The sequence below is a fragment of the Anser anser genome (assembly GCF_964211835.1).
Source record: "Anser anser genome assembly, chromosome: 2".
NCBI classification, from domain to species: Eukaryota; Metazoa; Chordata; class Aves; order Anseriformes; family Anatidae; genus Anser; species Anser anser.
In genome coordinates this window covers 138227482-138249316 of record NC_139721.1, presented here as the reverse complement: position 1 = coordinate 138249316, position 21835 = coordinate 138227482, and the positions used below count along the sequence as shown (strand labels likewise).

The window sequence follows — 21835 nt, the reverse complement described above, 5'->3', positions numbered from 1 at the left end:
TGAAATTATGAAAAATAATTCACTGGAAGAAGCTTGAAGTCTGTGAATAAGTGATGGTGCTTCAGTGTTCTGGACAACGCAAATGTCATAAACTGTGGAAAGAGGCAACTCCGTTCAGTTGTTTAGACAGTGTCCTGCAGTTTCTATGGCTCTAAATCATTTCAGAGGCATAAAAACAACAGTATGCTTCAGAAAAACTGAATAATGGTAAGAGTATGCTCTGTTTGAGTTTGGACAACTTACAAAAGATGTAAAGTGTGTGTAGTTATTGAGTACATTTACACAACAGATGCAGATACAAGAGTACAGTTCACAATTAGATGACGCTTTTTTGACTTGTTGTGTTCAAAAAGATGACTGAGAATCATGCTCTGGCTGAATTATAAAGGATAAATAAGCAAAAACCCTCACGACAATACTGAGTAGGGTTACAGCAGGATTACTGTCAGCTTGAGTTCCTTCCGTGCTCTCTTTTTGTTCCTGAAGGAAACCTCATTGTCCTGGCTGCAGTACTCTATTGGCAAGTCGCGTAGGCACATACTGCTTGAGAAAGTTTCAACAAAGTAGAAATCATTTCAAGAGACTTACGTGGTCTCAGTCATTTCTTAGAAATGAAAAATGCCAGAATAAGGAATGTTTTTACAGAACAACCATAATTCACCTACTCTTGTGTGCCCCTATGTCCATCAGTTTAAATGAACACCTATTTGTTTTGCCTCACTTAGCATCCATTGCAGTGGTCCATGGATGATAAAGATGTCCTAGCGTCCTTTCTCCTTTCTGTTTTTCTTTCCACCCTCCAAGTCTGCAGACTATTTTCCCTCATTTCCTTCATTTTTCTTCCTCCTGGCAATCCAGCCAGGCTTGTTACTCCTGCCTCTTTTCCCACCCCTTTCTTTGGGTGCTAGCGAGAGCACAGGAGAAATGGCAGAGCTGCTCCTGTCCTCTCTGCCTAGCTTTGGTGTGACTCTGGGAAGCAGTCACAGAGAAAGTTCTCCTAACCACCAAACACAGTTAGCTTTTTTATCATCCCGCTGTCTGTACAGTTACTTCATTTGGAAGCTCCAAGTAAATAGCTGCAGATCTTTTCAAGTAAAGTCGTACAGATTTTATGACTTGGCTAAAACAAAATACATTTTTTAGACTGGTTCTTGAAAATCTTTGTAGCATTAAGTCACTGTAACTCCAATCCATTTCATGCAGTTTTGGTGACAAATGCACAATGATTTTGCACAATGAGGGACTCTGGCAACTTGTATTTCTCTTTCCTCCACTCCTTGCCTTACACTGTGAAAGTCACTAGAGTATTCTACTAAGAACAGCAGTCGTTAGTATTGCATCAGTGTCTAGGCCAGTCACTAGGTATGTTGATTTTGTTAACAGCAGAGCTGATTCAAACTCAGGGTTGTCTTTTTTTTTTTTTGAAAATAACTTTATTCTCTTTCTCACTGTTTTCTTTGGTTCAATATTAATCTTGAAACCAAAAATCTTTGTCGTGCAACAACGTTGTGTTTCATTGCAATCATACTCGAGTCAAGAATAATCTTCATAAATATAAACTGTAAGTGACGTGCCATAATTACATTTGTTATCCGTAGCCTTTATATAAATGTTCAAACAATTTGTATGCAGTGGAATAAACAGCCCAATATTTCAGCATAGGCTTTCTGGCAAAAGTTAAAAATACGTGTTTAATCACAGAATAGTGTAAATTAATGTTAGATTAGATCCAATACGTCTTTTGCCATTTCCTTGCCAGAGTCAGAATTTTGCCCGTGGGTATATTAAATATTTTATCAGAACTGCAGCAGTTGCAAGTCTGCTAATTTGGGGGCATGCGTAAGGTGCAGGTGATGGTTCTTGTCTCTGTGGTTACCTGAGTGACGAGTTCGTGGCAGTGATGCTCTTGTGAGATCCTGGGATCTCGCAGCCTTGGCAAACAGGATGTGTGCTTCTTAGACTCAAAACAGTTAAATAGTTCCTAAAGTTGCATCTCAGAAATGTCGTAAAACACTTCTGAAATATTGTATAGAAACTGTGTTTTGCTGTGGGAGTCTGTCTCATTTTAGACACACAATGATCTCCCGGACTCTGTGTTTAGACCTTAAATGAATGTGTTGCTTTGAAGGAGTGCTGACCAGTTAAATTACCTCTTTGTTAAAAGGAAATTGATTTGTTCATTCATCTGAAAAAAATCACGATATCTTTGGGAGATCAGCGAGGTCACATTGTCTCTTAGCTTTATAGAGAACAAAGCCAGCATGTAAGAATGCTTCCAGGAAACAATAAAAGTGTGTGCACGTTTGTTTCTAGTCCAGTAATTTTGTGAATGTTGTTTGTCATCTTCCTCCAACAGCTTAACATGCTTTCCTCACCGCCCACTTGAATAGCATAGGAAGAGATATTTCCTTAATGCAGAGTGTGTTTTAAAAAGTTTCAACCTGTAGATCTTTATGAAATAATCATAACGCACCAAGTAGAGATGTGCTCTGTCACTCTGTCATGTTACTTATGTGACAACAGGGAACTTTTCATGCCTTGCATATTCCTTGAAATGCTGCATGATATTCTTTTCAGTGCTTTCAGTTACTGGGGCTGTAAGAATAGACAAACTAAGGTAAGGGTTGGTTAGGTTATTCAAAACTTGTGAGCTGCTGACTATCAGCAGCCTACAGACCAAATGCTGGATCTAAGTTACGAGTCCGGAGTCAGCGGTAGGATTCTGTGCTTATTGCTTTACTCGAACAACTTAAGATACAGGATGGTATTTTGGGAGTCTCTACGTTGAAAATCTAGTTTTACTTGTTTGCTCACCTTTTTAACTTTTTACTTTAATAAAGTGATTTATCGCTGTTCATAAAAGCAGTAATTTTGGGGTTGAAATGCACTGACTTCAGATATTTATTATTCCTGCAAAATGCAACTGTGTGTTTTTAGAAAGTAGTGGAACAATGCCAACTATGTACAGCCTGATTGCAGTTGACTTACCTCATATACTAACTTCTTACTTTTTGAGATCCACCATCCAGGCCTGTTGCCTGTTTACGAGGTACAGCTGCAGCACGACCCTCCCAGCTGATGCTCTTAACTATGAGAAAGCTTCATCGAACTGAGAGGTTTGTGCTTCAGGAACATGTTAAGGTTTTTCAATGTATGAGACTTTTTTCAGATTTTGCTGTGGATGATTCTGATCCTGAGCAGCCCTGTGTAGCCAGGCTCTTTATTTTTGCTCTCCGTAGATATGCCTGGACATTTTATGCCAAAAAGTTTGGATTTCAATTGTATCAGTTTAATGCGACTGAAAACTGTGTTAACATTAAAGCTTTTAGCTGGGCGGTTTATAACAAAGGCTCTCCAGAGGGTTCTCTTTAGGTTACAGTGCAGTTTCAAACCTGTTCACCTGAATCTTAACAAGGCTTTTAAATTGTGTTAAGCTGAGCAAGCATAGTTGAAAAATACATCCTGAACTCCGTCAAGGCAGGGTCAAGGCACATTGCACCCCATTTAGGCTGGTTAATCAAGTTCCCTGTAGGTTTTTCTATAGCCAATTTTGTGTTGCTGTCTTCGTTCCTGCTCCTTTTCCTGGCACAATTGCCCAGAACTGGTTTTCTTTATCCTCAGTTTTTCTAAGCAGGTCAGCCTGATAGGAATCCACGCGTTTCTTTGGGATTTTTGCTGCTGACAATGCCACCGTGTCCGTTCCACCCGTCCATTCCCCTGTAAACCTTTACCTTGTCACTCTCAGCGGCCGTTTTACCCTGTACTTTTTGTCTGTTGGAGGTGACAGACATTCATCTCTAACTGAACCGAGCTGGGTCATTGCTTACCTTACAGTTAAATAAAATGTATTTGAGTCCTTTTTGCAAATCCCAGCTGGCGCAGCAGCCACAGCGTATGTGATTAAGGAGAAATGCAGCAGCAAAGCATTACACAGGATGGGGTTCTCGTGCTGCCAATGTGAAAGAAATGGCACTGCTAAAGGAAGCTGCCAGTCTCCGGTTCTTATTCTTCAGTTTATCACCGATGCTGACTGTTGGGTGAGTCACGGCTGCCTGTGCTTCTTTACACAGGAGGCTGGGTGATATTTGTTCACTTTGGCATCTAGTGCTTGGGTCCAGTGCTTGATGCGAAACTGGTGTTACCTGCACTGACCTGTGGCAGAGAAGTCACTTCTGTAGACATTTATTCAGCTAACAGTATCTTACGTGCTGTGGCAGACGTGTTTTCAGATATTTTAGTAGGTTGGGCAGTCTGTAGTGAGTTTTTTATACTAAAGTGTGCTCGAGATTACAATGCCACAGCTATCAAGCACGTCTGCATGCAGCTTGTCTTACTCTTAAAAAAAAGAAGTCAAGCCTTTCTTGCTATGCTTCTTCACCTTCTGACGCAGATAGAGGAGGTCTTAGGGCAGTAGTGTCAGTATTATGTGAGAAGCAGGTATTTTATATTATTTAAGGTTTGGTTAGTCTGTTTAATCTGAGGAGTGGAAAGCTACCCTGAAAAGAGTTCTGCTGTGTTTTATGACTGGAGCCTGAAAAGGCCATAAAGGAGAACATATCTCTTGTATCAGTAACTAAAGCTACAGCAAATTAAATCAGATTATTAAGGCCTTGACAGAATGTTGCACTGGGAACAACTCCAAAATTTTATCTGGACTTCAGAGAACTTTGCAGATTTTATTGTTGTTTTTTAAATAACTTTCTAAAGACATAGTGCCCTGAAATGAATATGAAATAATCTGCAATTGCACGTTAGACTATTGCGTACTTCAGTGCACAGCTATAGAATGGTTAAGTCTTTTGTTCCATTATACCGAATTGCTGCTCCCTTAAAAAAGAAAAGAAAAGAAAAGAAAAGGTTATATAGAAACAGCTGCACGTTTTAAGTTATGCCACTAGATTGTCGTTTTTATTTTTATTTTTTTATCATGAACTGATAACTGCTTCTAGTCTGCTGCATCTGTCCCTATGGCATCACTGTCAGTGTATCAAGGCAGAGGAAACCAGAGCCATGCTTAAAAGTCTGTTTTCTCTGCAAACTGGAGTTGGAGGCAGGCAAAAGAAGTGTGTAAGAAAGGAAATCCTCCACCTGGATCAAAGTCTTTGTGCCTGAGTCAGTGAGCCAAAGTCTCAAATTACTGAGTTTAGCAATAGCTTTAAGCCTTCTAGTTGTGGGCACGTTAGCCAGCAGACGATTGTAACATGGGTTGCTAGACTCTCTATCCTACAAACATATAATGAGGAAATAATTCCTCCACAACCCTGCACTATATTTTATCCAAGTAAATTCTCAACATTAATGCCACTTTTCAACCTTAGTGTTTGAAACAAAAAGAATGTATATTGGTTATTTTTCTACTAAGGCTAACCAATGCTATATTTGTGTATAATTCTCTACATTGGTATTTTAGTTTCATTTTTTGGTCTATACTTGGACATGTAAAACATAACACTGAATTTGACAATGTCAAGCTCCGTTCAGAAGGCTTAAAGTGGATGAGATGCTTTCATTATTTCATGGTGATGACTTCAGATCTTTTGGCACAAACCTTAGAATATATCTTATTTCAATTTAAAAAATGACAAGAATAACAAAACAAACAAAAGCAATTAAAAAAAAACACCACCACAACAACAAGAAAGTAAGTTGTATTAGCTTAAAAAGATTCAAAAAACTATCCCTTTTCCATAACTTGATTCTCAGGCTTTGCTAGCATACTTGTTACTTAATTGTGCAGAAATATTCCTCCAGAAGCAGATGTCCAGCAAGAGAAATTTTTGCTTAGTAATTCAAGTTTGGTAAATCTTACATCTTTACTAGAAACTAGTAAAAATTAGCTTTAATCTAACATTTTCTACTATATCTTAATTATAGACATATCTGCCAGCTATACTAAAGTAAGTATCCATGTTTGCGTGCTTTTTTTTAAATTCTGTCCTCTTGATAAAGTGAATGTATTTTGGCACTGTTCTCTTTACTTCATGGACAGAGGATAGGGCCAGGAACGAATAGAAGAAATCAACAGGGCTTTTTCTTGTTTGAGAGGACTTAGTATTCTGAGAATTACGGAACATAACTTTTGACTTGCTTCATTTGTGTTAGTCCATCCCAGTAGTGAAGATTGTAATTCATCATGGCGCAACATTCCTAAATGTACCAGGTTAGTAGGCTTTTCTCCTAAAACATGAAGCTGTGCATGATTCCCTTCTGCAATTAATTATGATTTGTAATGCAGGACAGACTCTGCAGTAAATATTTTATAAACTCACCTTATAAAAATGAACTGTTTAACTGCAGTATCCAAAGCAAATAAAATAGTTACCTTTTGAGCTAACTGTGCTTAGAACAGAAGATGCATTTAGAATGCAGTAAAATATTTTATATTTTCAACAAAAGCAAGGTACTTTTGGAAGAAAGGTTGTTTTGATATCTTTTTTCTTTCTCCTTTTTGTGTAGGCAATTTGTTAGCAGTTGTCTTTGCAAGGGTATAAAAACCACATTATATACCAATATCAAAACTTCATTTTGATAGTGTTAAGATATAATTGTTAGAGGCTACGTAATGTCTTTTTTCTTTCAGCTTGGCTTACTATTCATTCCACAATAGTTTTCTTACAGTTTACGTGAAAAAATACTTTTTTTGAGTAAGAAATACTCGTTTTTGAATCAACAAATTGTATTCAAACTTTTTGGAATTAAGAAGTGTTACACTGCAAAGTAACAGTTGCAAATGATGATTGGTTCTATTGATGATCTTTGCTCATCATATAGATAAAAGATTTTTTTTTGTGCAAGAAATATATAACGTTTTCTTTAGATTTACTGAGCAGTACTGTGTAGTACAGTATGTCTCCCTTTCCTTTTCCTATCTCCCAAGATAGGAAACGGCTGCTGTACGATCACATGCTAGTGCTACATTCAGCGAGAAATTTTGCTTCAGTATTAAAGCAATTCAAATGTAAATGTAGGGAGGTATGTCATCTCATGAAAGACTCGTGCTGAATACATGATTCCAAAATGAGTGTTAGAAATAGGAGGCTTCAAAAATAGTTGTCTGGTCCCTCTTGTACGATATTTTACCATTTGTTACAAATTTCTAGCAAGCACTGTGGCACTACTTCAAGGGAGGACTATTTCTAAAATCCTTTTAAGCCATTACAGTCGTCCTTCTTCAAACTCACATCTATGATGATACCCATGAAAAAATCAATAGCAATTGGGAAGCTGGTGCGACTGCTCTCAAAATCTCATTTGTACCTTGATCTACCCAAGTCTTTCGGTATTCACTCTTTTTTCATCTTGTGCTTCGTCTTCAGGCTCCTGTGGGAGTATCCATCTCTTTGTTAAATATTTATAGAGCTGTGATATCAAAGTGCTGCTTTTAGCGGTGTTGCTAATAAGTCCGTAGAAGTTTTACTGCTTATTGCCAAAGCAGAGAACTGTGATGCTCCTGACGGAGTTTATGGGAATCTTTCCTTTGACTTTAAGGCGGTTTGTGCAAACAGGATTTTGGCTTTATGGTTAACCTGGAACTTTTATTGGGGAATGGTAGAGTAGTAAAGACAGTCGCTAAGTTTGAATGAGTGTGGTTGTTGATGTTTGAAATTCTGAAATAGTAGGGGGATACTAAATGCTGTGTTTGCTAACTGTTTTTCCTGTATTCTTTGGTATAAAAGGTCGTAGTGATATTTGTTGTTGTAATAAATATTACAAGGTTACAATAATGGCTATGATACAGCCCTTTTGTTATCACAGAACTTGAAAATTTGCAAATAGGTCTGCCTACCAAACAAATATCTCGTCTTTGTCTTGTAAAATTCTCTTCGAGTCCCGTTTTATTCAGATGAAATATTTGAAGACTGCCATTTTCCTGTTGTCCTTTTTGTTATTCTGCAGTGTTTTTATAACACGTCACATTAAGAAAATAGCCTAAAAGTTTATGTAAGCACCAAAGCAAGAACAGTGACACTGACAGCAGACTCCAGCAATAGCAGCCTGGCAGCTGCTGAGGCAGCGTCAGCCACCCCAGTATTCAGCCCGTGGGAGCCCCCAAGTCCCTGCGGCTGTGGCCTGGCTGGACCTTCCAGGCCCATCTTCTCTTTCTCTTTAAAGAGGAAATGTGTGTGTCATATGCCCGTCACCTTCAGACGCACGAAACGGAGGGTTGAAAGAGCAAACCAAGTCTCCTCTCTGATGAATCACTGCCTGGTTCCAGCACCGGCCTTGTTAGCTCACTGTCCTCGGAGAGCACCTAATGGATGGGAAGCCCTTAATGGAATATAAAAAAAAAAAAAAGAAGAAAAAGAAAAACACAAAGAAGGCAGCCTGGGCCCCTCTCAGCCATTGTCAGATCCAGAAGTTTGTTGCAACAGCTCACATTTTGTCCTTTTTCTCCTTCAGCTGAAGTAGGCTTCTTTAGTCTCTGGTAGACCTGTCAGACGACACAACCGGCAGACCTCGGACGTTTTACAGCAGGGCACTCGGCAGCTCTGGCAGCTTGAGGGAGGCAGCAGCTGTCGGGTCTTGGTTTCTTCTGGACTTCCCAAGGTGCTGGGAGCCCGCTGTTAGGGCAATGTGCAGAGGCAGCTTCACCCGTCTTTCTGCATTTCTCCTGGCACGGGCAATGGCTAATCCAGAAAAGAAAACTGCAGTGTGACCCACCGAATTACTGAGGCATAATAGGCTAAGAGTGAGAAAGATGAATCGCCTTATGGATGCTGTGTGAAGGTGAAAGGCGTTAGCACAATTTATAGCATCCTGTATTTTAAATAGGAAATTGTTTCCTAGATTAGTTTTGACCCCGTCACTTCTCTCCTTGCTTTCTTCCAGAGATTGGTTTCTTGCTATCACATCAAATACAAGCTGTTTGCCTTCACCTGAAGTGCTTTCCTGGACTATCCCCATTCTATCATCCTTCATTTTCTTTTGATAACGTGATGATTATAGTTAATTAGCCATTTGCTAAATTTTCAATACCTCTATGCTGATTCTTACTTATAGAAGAAGTTGCACTTGCGTCTGTTCAAAGCCACATCGTTGCTCTGCTTTATAATCCTACTTAAAATTCTCCCTTTCCTTTGACTCTGAGAATCTAAAGATTTGGAGAGTGTTATGTAGAGCAGTATTTTACTGTTTTTCTTCATTCACCTTGCTGTATCATGTCTGTATAGTGTATAGCCCTTTATTGTGCACATAGGCTGTATGTAGGGTTTTTTTTTAGGGAAGCAGATGTCACTGTTTTGCAGTACATGCTGCATGTTCCTAAAACTCCCAGATGTTATGGTAATGTACATAATATTTTGGGCAATGCACTTACTTCTTTTATTATTCATTCCTGAACACTGTGCTACCATCTAATATATCCATACTCTATCAAAAAATAAATAGGTCATTCAGCGTGCAGTGGAACTAATGAAATTTACAGGTTCTGCACTGCACTAACTTGAGCTCTTAATTTCTCTAGAGCCACCCTCCACAGACCCTCAGTTCTCCCATGCACTCACAGACCTCTGCCTAAATACACAGAATTCTGCTTCAGCTTCTCAGCAGAATCACCCTGCCCCATCTTCTTCTCAGGTTCCCCGAGGGCACCATCTGATCTCCTTAGGCTCCTAGCACCCCCTCTCAGCCATCGCCAGGTTTGTTTAATGTGTGGGGCAGGAGGTGTGCTGCAGCTGACGCAAGCTGGCCATGTGCTAATTGCCAGAAATAAGTGCGCAGCAACTGATGCTCTTACCTTCTAATTTCAGACGATGGGAGAAGTTTTTGTGCTTTTTTGGTCATTGAGGGCACTAGTGGGATCTGCATTATTGATTTTCATGAAGATTTGAGTAATGTGATATCTTTCAGGCATTTGTTCTTGTCTCATTTTGTTTATGGCCTCAAGAGCTATTGGTGGTGGATAGGGGATTAATGGATAATATAATAGCGTAAACTTTTCTTATTAACAAACTTGACTGCTTGACTGAAAGTCATTCTTTCAAGTTATTTTTGAGATCCCAGCTGCTGAAGGTATTAGACATTATTTATTTTGTTTTATGTAGAGAGAAATATGAACTGCTGGTTTATTGAAAAGGGTAAAGATGTTTTCATGGTTTTGCACACTATTTCATTAAAGCCTACAGCTATTGAATATTTACACTAATGCAGCTATTGGTATGTCTGGAAGCACATTAATCTAAAGCGCTGAAGGCTGTGATGTGGTAATGTGAACATGCAGGAGCCTTCTTAAAGAGTATGAACATAGTATCGGGGCATGCTTATATCTTAAAATACAGGGACAACAAAAAGACACAAAATGCTGCAGAATTCAAGAATCTGGGCTTTGGTTTGTGTTTATAACAGGGTGTGCATCTGCTTTTGGGGTACCTACTTCTCTGTTATTACGAGAAGCGTGCAGCTGATTAACGCAGTTGCTTGGCTCTGGCAGGGGAGGACAGAGGCGCTGCGCTCAGCGTGCTGAGTTAGCTGGCTTAGCAGATCTCTCGTCCCACAGTGGCATCAAGCAGTAGGACATAACTCCAAAAAAAGGATTGCTTCGCCACAGTTTTGAAGGAAAAGGGGATGAAAGTGGAGGCCGCCAAGGGCACTGTGCTCCTTCTAGAGTGGCTCAAACTGAGGGACGTGCACTGGTGATACCAGGATGAAAAGTTTTCCCTCCTCTTCACCAAATGACCTGTGAGTGGGGCTGCAGAGAAGGGATGGCGCAGGGTCCAGCCAGCAGCATCCCATGCAGAATGGGGCCTGAGCAAAGCTGTAGGAAGACTGGGATGAAAAGTAACAGTGTGCAAGCATGCTCAGTCCTGCACGTTGTTACTCTTGCAATTAATGTGACTTGCAGGTTCACAGTAAGCCGAAGCAGCTCATGAAAGGATTGCTCTGTGGGAACAAAAGTGCATTGCAGCTGTTCCCCAGAGTTTCCCCAAATCTTTTTCATGTGGATGATATATACATCCTGATTCTCTGAGACTTTCTGCAACAGCAGACTCCTTGCATTCCTCTGCTTGTTATGTCTACAAGGTGGTCTGGGCACCAGTAACTGTGCTGGAGAGCAAATAGGGAAGTCTGAGATGGTCCCAACCAGCAGAACGTAAGGTACTGGGCACATAGAGGCTCCTGCCCTGCCTGATTGTAGGTACCAAACACAATCAATTTCAGTTTCCTAACCTGCTGTGCCTGGCATATTTGGATCCCAGAGGGCGTGTTGTGGGGGGGAAGGATCTGGCATGGAGCAGCGTGCATGGGGTGACTCTGCACAAAAGAGACCTCCTGGAAGGTTCACTGTGCTACCAGCTGCAGCCTGGTGCTGAGTCCCCCCTCTGTCCCTCTGACACAAAACACAGTGTGCTCTTTCAGACTGCACGACCTGGTGAGCCTCTGCTGTCCCATCTCATGAGCTGAGCTGAGCTGGGATGCTCTGGCTGCCCAGGCTTCCTATAACTACCTGCTGGTCCCCTACATCAGATAAAGGTGAGAGGCAGGGGAACAGGGCAGCTGGCAGTTCTCTGAAGTTCTTGTAAGGTGCTGTTGGCTGGTGCCATTATAATGCCTGGCGTTGTATGGACCCATCCACTGTTGGTCTGTAAGCGTCATTTTTCAAACAGGGTTAACATTTTTAAGAATCTGCTTAGCAGTACTGTTAAGATGGGGCCATAATGATTTTATGATAATAAATCCTGTGCTTGTGTGTACCGGTCTTGCTGGCGCAAAAACCTGCTGCTTACACCCACCAACATGTGCGTAGGTACTTTAAGCACATTTTTACTTGATGTTCTTTAAGTAACAGTTAACTCAGGTCTGATTTCGTGCATACTTTTGAAGAATTTTACCTCCTTGTTTAAGGATTTGACTTTGTTTCTGCTATGATTTGAAATCTGTTCTAATCTCTAATTGACTTCTCTTTCATGGAAATTCATCCTTGTCTGCTAATACAGATGGATATTGACCATCTTTTTATTTTCTGTATGTTTCAAGAGTCTATGTAGTTAAAATATTTAACAGGGAAATAATCCATGAAGAATTGGGAATTCGTGTATGTCTATCTATAAGGACTTCATCAATTAACGAGCAGAATTTACAGGCCCTAAGTAATCTTCATGTGCACGCTTACAGTGCTGTAGTTTCAGGTGAATTCATCTAGCAAAGGGTGCTTTACAGAATAACTGAAATACTGCTTGTCTTTTTAGGCTGTGAAGCATGTTACAGAACCTCGCAAGTGGATGAAGGGGAAAGGAAAAAGTGCCATTGATAGCTAGAATAGCAACATGGGAAATACAACTACCAAATTCCGCAAAGCTCTTATAAACGGAGATGAAAATCTGGCCTGCCAAATATATGAGAGCAACCCTCAACTAAAAGAAACTCTTGACCCAAATACTTCTTATGGAGAAACTTACCAGCACAATACTCCACTACATTATGCTGCTAGGCATGGAATGAACCGTATCCTGGGGTGAGTATAATTCAGTGTTTTATTTTTGTATTAATAACTGATCTAAGAAATACAAGAGATTTAGCCGAGTTATAAATATCTTATGTGTGTGTATATATATGTACATATGTATGTGTGTTGCAGACAGAATTTGTAACATTTTCAAATAGTAATAGAAAACATGCAAGTTAGTCTATAATCCCAGGCTGCTATAACAGGTGTTAATTTTATTTTTGGTGTATTTGTTCCTTCTTCATTAATCTTGGACAGTTTTAGTTTGCTTCCTGAACACCACGGTTGTTGGTTGTTTTTTTTAAAAATAATGACTATTCCACCATTCTTGATGTGTTTTCCTGTTTTAAAATGATCTGTTTGTATCATACCTAATTGATACCGTACTGATTGGATAGACTTCCAGATGGGACAAGATGTTTATTCTTGTGTTAAAGAATAAACAGGCAGCTTTTATTCTTCCATTTTGGATAATAGTAGCAAACATGAATATCACGATAATGAATAAATTTATTACTGCTGCAGTTCACACATACAGCAATCCGTAATGTTAGCTACTTCCATTCTTCTGTATTTTTGCCAGTGCTCTAAGATCAATTAAAGATTAACATCAAAGAGTTAGGCATCTTATCCATGTCCAGAGATCACAGGTACAAGCTGTTCCGGTCTAGTGTTTCATGAATCTAATTCCAAGTAGACATTGCTAAACCTCTTCTTCAGTAGGTAATGAGTTAGAGAGAATTTCATAAATAGCCTCTTATTTATATTAGGAAATAGAATATAAATATATACTGAACTGTACTACTGTCAATATTCTTTTTATTTCTGTGTTTATATCTACTACTGGGCCTGTGGTATTCAAGTTTGTGTTGTCTCTCATATGCTGAGGAACTCGACTAGCTACTAACCAGGCCTGACACCATATTTTTTTCCTCAGTGTTTTAGATTCATCTAATAATTTGTTATACTTTATAACTTCTCATCTGCCTTGATTTTTTGCTATGTTTTTCTCTTCTCCCCCGTTTAACTGATGTTTTTGTTTCACCACTGAATCATTTTTTTATTTCCTAACATGCCAAAATGTTCCTTTTCCCCCATTTTTTTTAGATAAACCTAATTTAAAATAGCATTCAGATTTTATTTACATTTTCTGTGATTTTTTTTCTCTGCAATTTACAGGTTGTTTCTCTCAGTTTAAGAAAATACAATCTCTTTGAAAGGAAACATGAAATTGTTTGCATAAACGGAAAGAAATGGAGTCATAATTACTGTCTGCTGAGCAGTCCATTAGTTAATTCATATTTCGCCGTTATGATGAGATCTAGAATAACTGCTTTGCCTTAAAAATAATTAGTAATTTAGAAATGACATTTACTACTAGCTACATGGGACCTTTAGAATTTAAGTCTCACAGGACAATGCAGTTTTATTTTGTGCATGTTACAAACAAATAATCAAAAGAATCATTCCTTTTTGTAGTTTGTGACCGTGATTTGCAAAACGTTTTTTGCTAGTAAATGGTGAAAGTAACCGTATTTGCTAGAATCTGCTAATGAAAACCTGGACTTTTGGAATTGTCACTTTTGCTGAGTAATTTGTTGATTTTTTTTTTTAACACTTTTCATCTGTCTTTGTAATGGCTTTGTTCAAAACCCATTAGTGATGCGTACTAGAGAACAATTTTACCCTTTTATCTGAAAGAAATAGTAAGGGTGAATAAATATCATACTTATACTGTACCTGTTTGCAAAGTTGATAGTAGAAAGGCCACAAGTGATTCCCAGTTAAGCCTCCTCCCTTTGATACAGAAAGTCCTGGATATGGTAGAGATTAAATAAATTGAATATTGAAATGAATGCTTTGATTTACAGGTGAGGTACAGTATCTAAAAATAATTAAACTTTAGTCTGTATGTGTTTTGACAGAGATTTGCAATTATGGGATGCCCATAATACTGTAATGTTGTATATATATTTCTTTATGGAATGTTTTAAATATTTGTGAACCCGTAGTGACAGTGACTTGTAGTTCAAACTCTAGACAGTATTTTGTGTACCATACCATTCAGTTTTTCTTCATAGGCTGATATTTGTATTATTGTAGGTAGATATGAACAAACATCTCCACATTCATTAGATGAAAATTTCTCAAAATAGAGTAACGCGATGCAGTTGTCAGTACACCTTTTGAATAACACAATATATTAAGAGAGATGTTCTGGGATGTTCAGCAATAACCTGACAGGTCTGTTGCCCAGTACTAAAACAAAGGGACAAAATCCCTGTTGTATGGCTATTGGCGACTGCCCAAAGACTCGGTGAAAGCACGGGCACTGAGTTTGCAATGAAAGGGAGCTGAGGACAACCTGGTATAGTCATCTCGGAGGAGAAGACAAAGAAACTGGAGAAGATGTTAAAGGGTCATGAAGCAAAACTCCTGATCTGATCAAACCTTATATAATCCATTATGAACTCTCCAGGCAGAAACTTACGCAGACAAAAATTTCTCAACCATTTTGAACCACGTAGTTGTTTTACACCAGGTCAGCAATCTGAGTCATCCAGCTGTTGTGCTTTTCATCCAGCTTTTACAGTCCAGAAACTGTATTTAGTGTATAATCAAACTCTAGCCTCACACATATTGATATAACTTTGAAAATTTGCCACCAATTTCTTTTCTCTTTCCAAGATTCAGCAAGAATGTATTAAAATACTCAGACTGTATCTGTGATAATTTCTCATGAGTATCACAGAAAGCTCTGATATATTAGAAATGTTAGAAAGATGGAAAATAGTAAGGCATTCAGTTAATATGTAACTTTTGTTCAGTCTGCAGCCCGATACAATGTTTACCTCACAGATCACTTTGTTTTACCAAGCTTTTAATGTTTAAAAACCAAAATCTGCTGCTCGTGGCTAATTAGCACGAACGAGAACGTTCGAAGTACTGCTTGAAGTTGCCAGAAGCTGTGTAGTTCAGCAGTTCCCAGTGGCCGAGAGCTGTCGCACTTTCTCTGCCCAGTCAGGATGTGTAAACAGGTGGCTGGTCCGTGTATTTGGCTATGCCCTGTGCCTGATCGCTGCTGTCTGTCCTGACTTTAGATGTATATTTTTCCCACTTTTGGACCTTTCAGCCTGCTCACCTAGAGAGCGGAACAGAACGAGGGCCAACAGTTGCCGCTTGTGGTCATGTGCATGCTGAGTGTTTCTGTCCATGTGGACCGCCGTGGACCGTCATGTACCATATTGCACGTGTAAGGTTGTGTGTGTTCCTGCTGGGGGTATACACTCAGCCTCTCCACTGGCCGGACCCAGGGACATGGAGCCACAGCACCTTGCCTCTCTTAAGCTGCCAGAAAGTCTCTCCAGAAAAAAAAAAAAAAAAAAGGTTGCTTTCCATTTTGGAAGCAAAGAACTAAAAGTTTCAAGTTTACTTTCTTGGACTGTATTGTAAATATCATGGGAACAATTCGAGTGTCATTTACTAAGTGATTTTCTGTTACAGTCTATGGACATCAGCTGTCGGTACTTGAATTCAGCATTGACTTTCAGAGAAGTTTGCCTTGGCTGTTAATAGATCTGGATCAGAAATGTCATCTGTGTTACAAAATTGTATTGATCTCACTATTCAGATTGTGTTCATTGCAAGCTAATAAACAGGTAGTCTTCCATGAATGATAGGTAAGACTTGGGGAAGTAAAATAAAAGGTTACATAACCATCAGAAACGTCAAGAAGTAATAAAAGATGAGTAATACTCAGATTGATTTTGAGAGCTTTGTACGACAGACAAATTGATCCTATTCTACATTAACATTTATCACAATCCCCTATGAATGAAAGTCTTGACAGAAGATTCCTGTTCGAGAGGATAGTTTAAATTTCATTTAGTAAATGGGTATAAAAATATTACAGAGCAAGAGCACACAGGGGATTTATTTTCTTTAGAAAATTCAGTCTTCGGATGATCAAGTACCTCAGATGCCCTCAGGCTTTTTTCCCCCAAACCCAAGGTACATTTGGGATCACCTGACTGCTCAGCTTCAAAGAACTGCTATCAGTTTGGAAAGGTATCCACCAGTGTCTGGCTGGTGGCAAACCACTCCTGAAATAAGACATCAGCATAGGTTTTTCCAGGGGGTGGCTGAGACAGTTGCCTAGAAATCATGAGGAAACTACTCATGGTTGAAAGGAAAAACCTTCTTAGACAACCTGTAATTCTGCAAGGTATGTTGTGGTGTGACTTTCGGTGTTGTAGTTTTACTCGGAAGCTTTTTGAATCCGTGACAGATGTTTTTTCAACATACCCTTCATACTGCTACATCTGAGCACTTTGTGAGTATCCAAGCCCAAAGTGGCTTGTTTGTAGCAGTTACTGCTGGTCCTGGGCTGAAGATGGAGGGGAGAGAAGGTGGCAGAAACATGAGGCTGTGGGGGGGACAGAAAGGGCTTGTGAAGCTGATTTTTTCTAGAACAGCAAAAGTAAAGATTTCCCGTTACAAAAGAATGTGGAAATTGGGGTGAATCCTGAAACTGGAAAAAAGTCACTTTTTTTTTAAACACTTGACACCTGCCTAAGAGTGATAATGGTAAAGGAACTCTTACATTTAATGCTTAACTAAACAAGCTGGAGAGAAACATTGGTAGATGTGTCCAGGACCTGGCTATAGGAAGTATTTCTTGTTTCACTGCTAGGATTTGGGAAGTATTTTTCACTGCAGTAGAATTAGAGCAGATCAAATAGCAGTGGATTCTCAGCTGCAATTTCCTGATATGTTAAATAAATGTGCAGCTTTGGGTATTTCAGGTCAATGCATGCTACAGCCTTGTCTTAACTAATCTAGCTTTTATAGCTACTTAAGAGATTTCAATAAGGACTGTTCTAGGCAATTATAATGTCATCAGAGAAAGTCTGTTGAGACCACCAATATGCTGCATAGGATAAAGTTGACAGAAAATCAGTTGACATCGGAGGGAGCATTGCATTGTTTACAGCACATTCGGGACTTCCCATGCCAGTTTTTGTTGGTTGTTATTCCTTTTGCAGTCATGTTGAAAACTAGTTTTGGATACATTGGAGGGAGGTCTGTGCAGCCTGTATTTCAGAGCACGACTTCTCAAATGGAGAGGTGCTGTGGCCTAACCCGGCAGGCAGCTCAGCACCACACGGCCGCTCACTTGCTCTCCCCAGGTGGGATGGGGGAGAGAACGGGGAAGGTAAAAGTGCAAGAAATCATGGGCTGAGATACAATTTATGAGGTAAAGCAGAAGCTGCGTGTGCAAGCACAGCAAAGCAAGGAGTTTGCTTGCTCCCTCCTATCGGCAGGCAGGTGTCAGTCGCTCCCAGGAAAGCAGGGCCTATCACGCACAACGGTTTCTTGGGAAGACAAGTGCCATTGCTCCAAACGTCCCCCCAATTCCTCCTCCTCTCCCCAGCTGTTATTGCCGAGCCTGACGCCCCGTGGGGTGGGTGGGACACCCCTTTGGGCAGCCTGGGCCAGCTGTCCCGGCTGTGTCCCCTCCCAGCTCCCGGTGCACCCCCAGCCCCTCGCTGGCTGGGCAGCGCGCGGAGCAGGAGAGGCCTCGGCTCTGGGTGAGCACTGCCAGCAACAACTACATCAGTGTGTTACCAGCATTGTTCTCATCCTTCATCCAAAACACAAAAATCCATACACAACAGCAGGCAGACTTAATATTAATAGTAGTCTGGCCTACAAGTAAAGCTCAAATGCTAGTCAGCTGCTATGTTTCTGGCTCTTAAAAAAAGACCTTTTCCTGTCTGATTTCTGATTATTTTAATCTTAGTATGTTGAATATGTGTGGTGCTTGTTACAGGTTCTACTGTTGAGTGTGCTTAGTTGTTGTTTCTCCTTGCTACTAGGTTTTTCTGCAGCCTTTATAATACCAGAAACCTTGGGTTGCGGTGCTGTTTCCTGCACATGTTTAAAGACTGTTCAAATGTTGTTATTAAAATTGCCATCTATTCCCTGCATTGTCCTTTTCCTTTCCTTGAAAATCAGATACTGCAAAAATAAGATCTCAATGTTTGTGATTGGAAAGATGAGATACATCAATGCAGTATGCTGTTAAAGATTTTTTTATTCTGTGTTGTCTGTTCTCCTTAGCAGAACACTGTGACTATTTGACCACAGGCAAAGTAAAATTATATTTGAGTTGTAAAGGAATAAAGCACAGCTTTGGTCCTTATCAGTCAGGAGGACTGAATCTTTATTTCAACTGACTTTGTTACCAGGTAGAGTTTGTGACTGTCATGTTGATTGGTACCTGCTGAATCATTCATTGTGTCAAATGGCTTAACCTCACCCTGGAGCTGGAGGCACAAGTGGCTTCCTCAGCAGAGAGATCTACTGACTCAGTAGGTACAGGAATAGTGGCCGGGAGACTTGCAGTTTCCGATAAACTGAAATCTGTCAGAAATAATTAGCTCTTACAGCTAAATGCAATATCCAGCTAACACATTCAGTGACATTATATATAAAAACTGTAGATGAATCAATTTTTAAAAATTATATATTTTTCAATTTAAATAAAATTATTTCATTGAGACATTTAAGAAGAATAAAAAGTGTCTTCTGTTGGTATCATTAAAGATCAAGCAATGTACAGATTGAAAGGGTTTTTCTGGAGGGAGGAAGCGAGAGAGGAAGATGAGACAATCTCTGTCTTACATTCATAGTCTTTAAGAAAGAAAAAGAATAGAACTGCTAGAAGGCCCATTAGTAATTGTGTAATGTCATCATTTTTGCCACATAAATAATGTCGACACTAGATGTCATACACTGCAAGGTGATTTACAAGCTGATATGAAGATAACAGTCTGTGTGCAGAAATACGAAGTTGCATGTTTAAATGGTGAAGATGAACCCAATCCTCGGTAGTTTCATGCTTATTATTTCATCTGGCATTTGTTTAAAACCAATATAAAAAGAATCTCACAATCACCTGGGAAGATCATTCTGTGTGGATAGTCTTTTTGGAAAAATGGGATCAAAGGAGGCATTTGGAAGGAAGGCTGAGAGGATCACACCTAAGTTAGGGAATTGATTCTAACTCTGAAGAAACGTATAGCATTAAGGGCCAGAGGAAGATGAAAATCATACAGCTTTTGCATCACAGAAGACATTTAGTCACAAAAGTTGCTGGTAAGTAGCCAGTTCCAGTGGAAGCCGCTTCTAATTTGGCATGCAGCTCTTTTTCTTTTGAAATCTCACTTAGATTATTGAAATAAAAGCCAGAAGTGCTTTTCAGTGGATCATGGAAGCAGCATTCCTAATTGCCCAACAACAGAACAAGCTCAAAGCACTCCAGAACAAAATCCAATCATTCTCCAGTTAAGGGTAACTTAAGGATGTTGTTGACACCTTTTTGCATCAGGAATGGTTTAATTCTGTTTTGGTGCTGCTGTTCCTTCTGACAGGCTGTAGAACCATACATAAAGCATGATTTTTTTTGTCCCACAGCATAACAACTATAAGGATTAACCAAGTTTTGTGTTTCTTGCTTTTAGTGTAGAGTATATTTGGATCTGTGCTCTGCAATTCCATTGTGTCCCTTGGACACTCCTGCACGTTGTCCCTCTATGTCTTCTGTGTTCTACCAAGCCAAAGGTTGTTACTTACAGAAGTTCATACTCAGTCCTAATAGCTGACACAAAACCACCGAAACAAACTTTTCAAGATACTTGCATCTTTTTAGTAAATAAAATAGCAAGTTCTTTGATGATGCATATCTGCGTAAGACCTTTCTTAGAGGTCTTTAGGTGATGGGTTGCTATGTCAACGTGAGTCAATCCCAAGCTGGACTCAGGTCCAGGTGCTGACCTACCTTTAATCACTTTAATAGTCTGTTGGAAACAAGCTGTCTGGGGAGGCAATAGGTGAAATTGCAGCAATGCTGTGAAAAAGATTGTGAGGCTTTTTTGAGCCAGTTTAAGAGAGATTGAACACTGTGCTTGAGTTCTAGGCAGTATTTTTGCATTGAACATTACATTAAGCCCATAAGTGAAACTGGCCCAGAGGAGCAAATGTTGGCAAAGATTTCCATTTGAACCTTAGATTGCTCTAAGATATGATTCATATGCACCATAGTCTGGACTTGATCCTCAAATTAACATTTATCTATGAAAATCTGCAGAAATTGTTTGAGTACTCAGGAAGTGGATTTAATTCATTTTGCCAGATGTACTGTACTTGATAAGAGTCATAGGAACGGGAAAAAATGGAAGGCATTTCTGTTTAGGAAAAATACAGAATCTGGGGCCAGAGTGGAGTCCTTGACATAAGAGATCTTAAAATGTTTGTGAAGACTTCAAATTTCAGAATGAAGAATTAGCTCTTCACAGACCTCCATCAGCAGGGGAGAACAGTGTCCTTGACAGCCTCTCCACTGCTTCCTATGTTTTGTCATTAGCCCAGATTGCTCCTGGTTTAACCTTGCTCCTTTTTTAGCAGGATATTACTAATGTTTACAGGAATTCTGGCAATGCTCATAACAGTTCTTAGGCAAGGGGCCAGTTGAATTTACGGCTTATAAAAAGTCGGGGTAGTAGTCCCACAGTATTTTGGTTTTGGTTTTGTTTGATAAATAGGCAGACTTTAATGATCTGTCAGCAGATTCTTTATCTTAGAATAGAAATACTGTCTCCTACCCTTTTTTTTTTATTTTTTTTTTTTTTTACTGCTTGCAGATTCTTGGGCTGTAGGAGAAGCTTAAGAGTTGATGAAACAGAGAAGTACCTGCAAGTAATAAAGAATTTTCTACTACCACAGAATGAATAAAAAATAATTAATAAAAAGAAATAATTATTGTACTAGTTGAGGCTGCGTAGGCAAATAATAATATTTTTCACAACACTATTTAAACTAACCCATGCTTCTACACAGCTGTCAGTCATGATTAAAAAAAAATAATAATCAAGTGCTTCCTAGAACACTACAGTTGTTTGTTATAGTACATTTTAGGGGGGAAGTACTTCAAGGTAATGAAATAACGGTGATTATTCAAGGTTTTAATGCATCAGTATCGACCTATTGTGTTGGAAGCTGAATGATTCAATAACTATGATTTAATTCATTACATGAGATTCTTAAATTACTGAGTAAAAGGGCTTGGCTTTTCAGTATATGGCTTAGGCATACTTCTCTTAGTGCTCAAAAAGCTGTTAGCTGTAAGTTTATGCTTTCACTGGAGTTTGCAGTGTAACTTTTTTAATAGGAAGGTGGACTAGTTAACTCAAGGACTAGAGGGTATGTTGTGAAAAGGAATCCTATGCAGATGAGTTTTCCTTGTTGCTGTACCTCTTCTAATACCTTGCATAAAGGTTCCATAAAGTTTCCTTGTATTGCATAAAGTAGTGCAATTTGCTGCGTAGTTTA

At 39.4% G+C, this 21835-nt stretch overlaps 1 protein-coding gene across 5 annotated transcripts in view; it reads left to right on the top strand.

Moving 5' to 3' along the window:
• ANKIB1 (ankyrin repeat and IBR domain containing 1) overlaps positions 1-21835 on the top strand; it is a 95724-nt gene that overhangs the window by 18236 nt on the left and 55653 nt on the right. For all 5 annotated transcript variants that reach the window (XM_083826957.1, XM_083826956.1, XM_083826954.1 and 2 more), the window contains one exon: positions 12186-12451. In XM_083826957.1, the coding sequence (XP_083683083.1) occupies positions 12264-12451 (188 nt within the window). In that variant the 5' untranslated portion in view covers positions 12186-12263. The remainder of the gene's footprint in view (positions 1-12185; positions 12452-21835) is intronic.